The 9,788-nt window shown below is 41.3% G+C and overlaps 1 protein-coding gene across 5 annotated transcripts in view; it reads right to left on the reverse strand.

Annotated features, from left to right (window-relative positions):
* gria1 (glutamate receptor, ionotropic, AMPA 1) overlaps positions 1–6,101 on the reverse strand; it is a 173,907-nt gene extending 167,806 nt beyond the window's left edge. For 2 of the 5 annotated variants that reach the window (XM_002941490.5, XM_004912725.4), the window contains exon 1: positions 5,429–6,095. In XM_002941490.5, the coding sequence (XP_002941536.1) occupies positions 5,429–5,510 (82 nt within the window). In that variant the 5' untranslated portion in view covers positions 5,511–6,095. Of the gene's footprint in view, positions 1–5,428 lie in introns of all 5 variants that reach the window. The other 3 variants (XR_004221906.1, XM_004912724.4, XM_002941489.5) reach the window with 3 other exon arrangements.
* Between the last annotated feature and the right edge of the window lie 3,687 nt (positions 6,102–9,788).

Genomic DNA, 9,788 nt, shown 5'->3' on the forward strand with positions numbered 1-9,788 from the left:
TGCCCAATGGGATATTTTAACTAGACTGATAAATATCTGGCAGACTTTTACCCCAGATGTAAGGTGGGCAGGACATCAGAAAGGCCCCTAACAAGGATATATAAACTGCTCGCTTGGTCTGGAGGGGATGAGTTGGCTGCTTATATTGGCCCTTGTATGGCCAATTTAACTCTATCAAGCAAAATGGCAAAAACAAACAGCTAGATGAAGTGACCTTGGAACCACCTTGAAAAGAAATGTTGCCGAGACTTAAAGAAAAGCTTTGAAAACCCTGTATTCCATTTCAGAAGTAAATTCAAGCCATTACCACGCTGGGCTTAGACAGTGACCCTCTGAAGGGTATAAAAAATCTTAAAACTAAGCAGTAAAAATCCCAAGTTTGCAGTCAACCTAATACACAAACATATATTAACAAAATAGGAGAAGAAAACATCAAATCTTCTACTTTAAAATCTAATTTAAGAACTTTTTTATCATGTTTTTATGTAACACAGTCAAGTCTAGGGACTAACAGTACCCCGGGTTAAGAATGGAGTCAAGGGAAAAACACCATATATACATTTGAAGTCAGTCCCAGCACTCTGACTAAGAGAAACGTATAGATCTTGGCAGAGGCTATAATGGCCATACCCTTCTATAGAAAGAAGCAGATAACATTACAACATGACGCACATTGTAATGTAAAAAAAAGTGTTTTTTTTTTCCCATCTGCATTGAGCTATATAGAGAAAACTCGGCCAGACTGAAGTTACACGAACAGGAAAATATGGTTTGTAAAACCCTTGGATCCCCCCTCATAGCCTTTGACATCGACACAAAGGTATAATGGCTTGACGGACTTAAATTAAGATTTAAAATGAGGCTTTACAGGCATTGTATTCACACTTTGTATATTATATGACACAATGAAGGCTTGTCAACTCTCAATTAAAGGTGCATACACTTTGTTCCAAAGACATTACTTACAAATAAACCCAATAGGGCTGTTCTGTCCCCAATAAGGGGTAATTATATCTTAGTTGGGATCAAGTACAGGTACTGTTTTATTATTACAGAGAAAAGGGAATCATTTAACCATTAAATAAACCCAATAGGGCTGTTCTGCCCCCAATAAGGGGTAATTATATCTTAGTTGGGATCAAGTACAGGTACTGTTTTATTATTACAGAGAAAAGGGAATCATTTAACCATTAAATAAACCCAATAGGGCTGTTCTGCCCCAATAAGGGGTAATTATATCTTAGTTGGGATCAAGTACAGGTACTGTTTTATTATTACAGAGAAAAGGGAATCATTTAACCATTAAATAAACCCAATAGGGCTGTTCTGCCCCCAATAAGGGGTAATTATATCTTAGTTGGGATCAAGTACAGGTACTGTTTTATTATTACAGAGAAAAGGGAATCATTTAACCATTAAATAAACCCAATAGGGCTGTTCTGCCCCAATAAGGGGTAATTATATCTTAGTTGGGATCAAGTACAGGTACTGTTTTATTATTACAGAGAAAAGGGAATCATTTAACCATGAAATAAACCCAATAGGGCTGTTCTGCCCCAATAAGGGGTAATTATATCTTAGTTGGGATCAAGTACAGGTACTGTTTTATTATTACAGAGAAAAGGGAATCATTTAACCATGAAATAAACCCAATAGGGCTGTTCTGCCCCCAATAAGGGGTAATTATATCTTAGTTGGGATCAAGTACAGGTACTGTTTTATTATTACAGAGAAAAGGGAATCATTTAACCATTAAATAATATCAATAGGGCTGTTCTGCCCCCAATAAGGGGTAATTATATCTTAGTTTGTATCAAGTACAGGTACTGTTTTATTATTACAGAGAAAAGGGAATCATTTAACCATGAAATAAACCCAACAGGGCTGTTCTGCCCCAATAAGGGGTAATTATATCTTAGTTGAGATCAAGTACAAGGTAGAATTTTATAATTACAGAGAAAAAGGAAATTATTTTATAAAATTAAAATTATTTGCTTAGAATGGAGTCTATGGGAGATGGCCTTTCTGTAATTCGAAACTTTCTGGATAACGGGTTTCCGGATAAGGGATCCCATACCCTATATAGTGAAGTCAAGAACGAAGGTCTACAACCATGTCTGATAATAACCCTTAAACAGATCATTATAATATATTCAAGATCCTGTTAACCCTTCATCTGCAGGTTTTTTTTTATGGCAGAGAGGTTATCACAGACAGAACTGAACACACTAGCTTAAAGGCATTGGCATGGTCAATACAGGTATCAGACCTATCTAATATCCACAATGCTTGGGACCTGGGATTTTCCAGATAAGAGATCTTTCCGTAATTCCATAACAAGCAGCTGACTTGGCCTACAAAATATTATCCTGTACCAACAATCTATTACTAATGTGATGGCTGCTGTATTGGAAATATGATCATTTATTGCCAAACAGTCAGAGGCTTTATACCTTGCCATTATCATTCCATAGATATCGTCGTGTCGACCACCAACAGATCCAATTTTTTAAGCCACATTTTCAAACATGTTCCGTCAACAAGATCCCTGATATCTACGGCCTATTCTGATAATTTCTTATGTACATAAACATCATGAACGTTGCACTAAATCTCTGTTACACAGCAGGCAGCAAACCGTCCGGAGTTTGTTTGCTTGTATATTTATTTCATAGAATTTAATTTATTACAGTATATTCAAATAATTATTGCTAGCTATTGTTTTAAAAGAATTGTTAATTTTGTTAAATATAATTTAATATAATGATTCAATACCTTGCATATAGTTTTATTTGATATAGAAAACACCTTACTCGAAGGCACCATGAATTAAATGACCATAAATATCAGCAGTTTTAGTTCTTTTCTATCAATATAACTTATATATTGTAGATATACAATACTTATCATTTATATATGATAGATTGGAGAGAACATGAAAGGTAAAAAGCTAATTACTTACAAATGGCTGCCGATAACTTCTAATTGACATGAACAAATCTGCCTTTTTGCTTCATATTCAGAGGAGGTTGTCAATAATATAATAAAATATAGTTGGATATTATTGGTTTTTTTAAACTGCAGCATACACAGCATATAACACTCTAGTTTAGCAACAGTTGGGTTAGAACTAAGGGAAGATGGGGCCCTGGCAACAGTAGGGAGAAAAATTACATAAGTCAGAGGAGTCCAACCTCTGACTTATGTAAGTTGATATTAATTACAACTCCCAGCTCCTATTAAGGTAATAAATATATACATTCGTTTTTCCATGGGCAGCTGTCAGGAAACCCAAAGCAATAATCCCATGGTAAACTAGAAGACCGAATAACAACTACTGTACAGGAAAGAAGACAAAAAAATAAGAAAAAAAATATTTTAGAAAGGAGAATAGAACAAGCTGTTCTTGGTCTCTCTCTCTCTCCCTCTCTCTCTCTCTCTCTCTCTCTCTCTCTCTCGTTCTCTCTCAATCTCCCTCTCTCTACCTGGTGTTATTAACAGTCCTAACAGAAACAGCATCTTGACAACTCAGAGTATTTTATGTATCAGTAAATGGGAAGAACCCAACGTGTAGGAAAACATAGAAATTCTGCCAAGCCGGGAGTCTTTCTTACAAAAAATACCCTTGTTTTTGACATATAGGATGTACTTTAGAAGACTCAGAAATAAGGATGAGAGATTACATAAATATAAAATAATTGGCTTTACCCCACCTCCTTAGCATGCACTGCCCTTCCTACTTATCTAAAATAATGCACCTCCATAAATGACATGTTTTAACAAGAATCGAAGGCCTCGCTGACTGAAAGGGGGCAATAGGAGTCCATTTGGAATGTAAGCGGAATGGCTAGGTAATTAGATGCCATATTCATTGTCAGAAGCGGTGCCTGTCACAATCAGATGCTATAGAGCAGCTTTGTCACTTTCAATGGGTTGGCACTGACACTGAAGCCTAGTTTGCAAAGAACCCTATAACTTAAATCTGCTGGTAAACAGAAAAATCTGTGATAGGTGGATAGGATTGATGGGTTCACAGTACTGAAGTAGTCTTATCCAACCTGTGGCTAATGAACTACTACCACAGACATGTCGAGAGTTGTAGTTCGTCAAAGGATGCTTTGTAGTTCAGCAATTGCTGAAGAGTCACAAGTTGGAGTCCTAATCACAGTTGATTCTTAAACCACCTGATGCCCTCCAGGTGTTGTTTTGCTGCACCCAATCACAGATACTGGGAGTTGTGGTTTAACAGCATCTGGAGGGCTGCATGTTGGGCATCAGTGCTTTAGGGGGATGTCCTTACACCAGAACAGGTGGTAGTTTCTTTATCACAGGTGGAGCTGTCAGAATGACTGAGACACTGATTGATCCCCCTTGTGTTCATCCGAGGAGGATCCTGAAAATGTTCATCCCTGCGGGGGCTGCCATGCCGTATCCTCAGCACTAGGATAACATATCAGCTTGCTAATGAAGAATGAAAATTCAGCACCATAACAGTTTACATAACTGCTGTATTCCAACAACTGGGCTGATACGTGGGGGAGCATAATCACAGGCCTTGCTTGTACAAAAGGGGTTAATATGCAACTACAGACCAGGGAGGGAAGCTGTTGCATTAGCTTGGCATCCAGCAATAAAACGGTTAAAAGCTGCACACAGTACAGGCATCATGACAATTTAAATTGCATCAATGACTTTCTATAGTCTGCACTGGATTATATGGAGTCGGAAATAACAAATGCCACTTCTCGTCAGACTATCACAGCTGTTTGGTACCCACAACGGCATCTGGGAGTTTGTTACCAGATTCCTGACTTTAACATAATACAATTTATCAAGCAAGGGGTCCCAAAAAATCCCATGTGTCTGTACATTCAATTCAGTCTCATTGTTTGCAGCATTCTGGATGATTTCCCAAAGGAGACCCTCAAAAGACCCCCACGGAGACTGATAAATGGGAACAATGAAACCTGTTTAGGGTCAGCTGCTGGTTACACCATATGGAAAGCCAAATACCCCTTTTGCGCGCCCAGGAAGTGGGGTGAGGGGGGGCAAAGCAATGACTAATCTGGCACAAAAGAGTGTTAATTGGGGGATGTGGGGGATGGAGGAACCTGAGGCTGCCAAGGGAATGATCGTATCATGGAAGGGATTATATGGGCCAAGGCTGGCAAAGCAAGTGAAGCAGGTTGTACCCTAATTCTTTCTTGGCAGTGGCACAAACTTAAGGTGTAAAAGACTGAAATTGCACCAATTAAATGCCCCCTTCCTGCCAACAACACACATGCAATATTCCCAAAGAATGTCAGCTCCTTTGCTACAGGCTCAGCCATTCACCCACTCTTTCTAATTAACCACTGATCCCCCAGTGGCACAGGCATACCCCCCTCCCCACCCACCCTCAGCCCCCCATGATTCTTGCAGAACTTACCTATCTGGATATGGTTGGGGAAATTCACCCCAAGCACTGCCCCTAGAAAGCTGGTGCAGAAATAGGCAAAAATGCGCAGCATATTTCCTTTTGCATTGGCGAAGATAAGAAGATCAGCCCTACTTCCCAGTAAAAAAATAAAAATAAAAAATAAAATAATTGGGGGGTCCCACTTGCTGTTTTTTTCTCTCTCTTTCTGAAGTCTTCTCCTCTGTGCCCCCCCAGGCCTGTCTTCCTGAGGTGGTGGCGGAGGGGGGGGGGAGGTTCCAATAATTGTAGAGAGTTGAGGGGGCTTAGATGTTAATAAATATATATATATGTGTTATTGTTGTTAATTCCTTTGCTCCAGTCCTGCTCTGTGCTGCTCTCTCCTCTCTTCCTCAGCTGCCGTGTCTGCTGCTATTTGGGGCTTCTTTCTTTCTCCATCCAGCACTTAAAATGCTGCCTTAACATTAACTGACAGAAGGATTAACTGAATACTGAGAGGGAGAGAGAAAGCCCTCCTCATCCACACACTCACACACAGACAGACACACACAGACACACACTCACACATACATTACACTCCTCTCTCTCCCTCTCCCTGCACACTCTATCATGCTAATGTGCTTTTATTACAGTAGCCAGGCAACTGACTCACACAGCCTTCTCACATTCCCCAGCCTCTCTCCATCCTCCTCATAGGAACCAGTGCACTCCTCTCCATCCTTCTAGCCCTAAAACACCATCACCCCCTGTAGGGTTAACATATTATGCCCCCCCCGGCGCTTTCACATTATCACCGGGCACACTCTTGTCTATATAAGCTTGATTCCCCCTACTATGAGCTACAGACATGTCTTTGTCTCAGTGCAACTGCTCCTGTCACAGTCAGGCAGCTGGGGGGTTAGTTTGTTATGTGCAGCATTAAACACTGGGAATTCATTTGTCTGACCTGGGAAATGGATCATCTGTTGGTGGTGGGGTTCCAAATACACCCTTAGGTGGTTGCCATTGTTTACATAAAGCAGATCTACAGCTCCCAGAAATCTGTTGTGAGTCCTGATATAAACAGTTACAGTTACTTCCTTGCCTTACAATACACACTGTGCCACACTGAGGCAGAAGCCTCAGTGGGCCCTGCACCCCCAGTCTGGCCCTGATCCCTGACACTATTTTGCCCTGGTTACCACCTGTTACCTTGACACCATCTTCCCTTACTACCAGTGCTGCATTTATAAACCATTACAGTTACTTCCTTGCCTTACAATACACACTGGGCCACATTTGCAACCCCTTTTCCCTTCCCAGCCCCCAGCTACCACCTCATTTTACTATGCATAACCATTACTGAATCTATCCCACACATCTTTCCTTACTATTGCACAGTTACAGCCCTGTCACCTCATGCTGCCTTACTATACACAGTAGGACAGTTTATCAACATCCCTGACAGGGTGGGACTGGGCTGCCAGGGCACTAGGAGAAACCTGGTGTGCCCTGCCAGTACTGACCCGATCCCCACCAGGTGGGAGGGGGTCAAACGGGTTGTGGGGGCTCCTGCAGGGGCCCTGAGGCAGCAGCCTCGGTGGGCCCTGCACCCCCAGTCCGGCCCTGATCCCTGACACTATTTTGCCCTGGTTACCACCTGTTACCTTGACACCATCTTCCCTTACTACCAGCGCTGCATTTATATCTAGTGCTGCCGTATGCATGGCCCCTATGTATACTGCCCCCCTGAATTAGGGTTAACATATTATGACCCCCCCCTGGCGCTTTCACATTATCACCGGGCACACTCTTGTCTATATAAGCCTGATTCCCCCTACTATGAGCTACAGACATGTCTTTGTCTCAGTGCAACTGCTCCTGTCACAGTCAGGCAGCTGGGGGGGGTTAGTTTGTTATGTGCAGCATTAAACACCCCCAGTCCGGCCCTGATCCCTGACACTATTTTGCCCTGGTTACCACCTGTTACCTTGACACCATCTTCCCTTACTACCAGTGCTGCATTTATAAACCATTACAGTTACTTCCTTGCCTTACAATACACACTGGGCCACATTTGCAACCCCTTTTCCCTTCCCAGCCCCCAGCTACCACCTCATTTTATTATGCATAACCATTACTGAATCTATCCCACACATCTTTCCTTACTATTGCACAGTTACAGCCCTGTCTCCTCATACTGCCTTACTATACACAGTAGGACAGTTTATCACCATCCCTGACAGGGTGGGACTGGGCTGCCAGGGCACTAGGAGAAACCTGGTGTGTCCTGTCAGCAGTGACCCGATCCCCACCAGGTGGGAGAGGGTCAAACGGGTTGTGGGGTCTCCTGCAGGGGCCCTGAGGCAGCAGCCTCGGTGGGCCCTGGACCCCCAGTCCGGCCCTGATCCCTGACACTATTTTGCCCTGGTTACCACCTGTTACCTCGCAAGTCTTTTTCGGCGATTTTGGGAAATCGCGCCGCCGCGTTTGCCATCCCGCTGGCGACTTACATGTTCGCCGGTGGGATGGCAGGTCATGGCAACTCGGGGAGATTAGTCGCCCGCGAACAGGGAGTTTTGTCGCGGGCGACTAATCTCCCCGTGTGCCAGAGCCCTTAATGTGGTTGCTGCTTGCACCCATATAAGCTGCTCCTCTTGGGATTTAAGTACAGGTATGGGACATGTTATCCAGAATGCATGGGACCCAGGGCTTTCCGGATAAGGGATCTTTCCGTAATTTGGATCTCCATACCTTAAGTCTACTAAAAAATAATTTAAACATCATTTAAGCCCAATAGGATTGTTTAGCCTCCAATCAGGATGAATTATATCTTAGCTGGGATCAAGTACAGGTACTGTTTTATTATTACAGAGAAAAGGGAATCATTTAACCATTAAATAAACCCAATAGGGTTGTTCTGCCCCAATAAGGGGTAATTATATCTTAGTTGGGATCAAGTACAGGTACTGTTTTATTATTACAGAGAAAAGGGAATCATTTAACCATTAAATAAACCCAATAGGGCTGTTCTGCCCCCAATAAGGGGTAATTATATCTTAGTTGGGATCAAGTACAGGTACTGTTTTATTATTACAGAGAAAAGGGAATAATTTAACCATTAAATAAACCCAATAGGGCTGTTCTGCCCCAATAAGGGGTAATTATATCTTATTTGGGATCAAGTACAGGTACTGTTTTATTATTACAGAGAAAAGGGAATCATTTAACCATTAAATAAACCCAATAGGGCTGTTCTGCCCCCAATAAGGGGTAATTATATCTTAGTTGGGATCAAGTACAGGTACTGTTTTATTATTACAGAGAAAAGGGAATCATTTAACCATTAAATAAACCCAATAGGGCTGTTCTGCCCCAATAAGGGGTAATTATATCTTATTTGGGATCAAGTACAGGTACTGTTTTATTATTACAGAGAAAAGGGAATCATTTAACCATTAAATAAACCCAATAGGACTGTTCTGCCCCCAATAAGGGGTAATTATCTCTTAGTTGGGATCAAGTACAGGTACTGTTTTATTATTACAGAGAAAAGGGAATCATTTAACCATTAAATAAACCCAATAGGGTTGTTCTGCCCCAATAAGGGGTAATTATATCTTAGTTGGGATCAAGTACAGGTACTGTTTTATTATTACAGAGAAAAGGGAATCATTTAACCATTAAATAAACCCAATAGGGCTGTTCTGCCCCCAATAAGGATTAATTATATTTTAGTTGGGATCCAGTACAGGTACTGTTTTATTATTACAGAGAAAAGGGAATCATTTAACCATTAAATAAACCCAATAGGGCTGTTCTGCCCCCAATAAGGGGTAATTATATCTTAGTTGGGATCAAGTACAGGTACTGTTTTATTATTACAGAGAAAAGGGAATCATTTAACCATTAAATAAACCCAATAGGGCTGTTCTGCCCCAATAAGGGGTAATTATATCTTATTTGGGATCAAGTACAGGTACTGTTTTATTATTACAGAGAAAAGGGAATCATTTAACCATTAAATAAACCCAATAGGGCTGTTCTGCCCCAATAAGGGGTAATTATATCTTATTTGGGATCAAGTACAGGTACTGTTTTGTTATTACAGAGAAAAAGAAAATCCTTTTTAAAAATTGGAATTATTTTCTTATAATGGAGTCTATAGGTGATGGCCGATGGAAGGTTTCCAGATAAGGGATCCCATACCTGTACTGTTTATGACACCCTATTTATCTGCTATATTTCTATAGCTGTGCAGCTACACGGGCAGTTACCTAGTGTTGTGTTAGGAACACATTGGGAGTTGTAATGCTGGGCACCTTGCTGCGTACAGGGAGGGTGTCTGATAGATGGAATCGCAGATGGTGCTTATTGTAGAGGATTCTATGAA

This window comes from Xenopus tropicalis, chromosome 3, assembly GCF_000004195.4.
Source record: "Xenopus tropicalis strain Nigerian chromosome 3, UCB_Xtro_10.0, whole genome shotgun sequence".
Taxonomy (NCBI): domain Eukaryota; kingdom Metazoa; phylum Chordata; class Amphibia; order Anura; family Pipidae; genus Xenopus; species Xenopus tropicalis.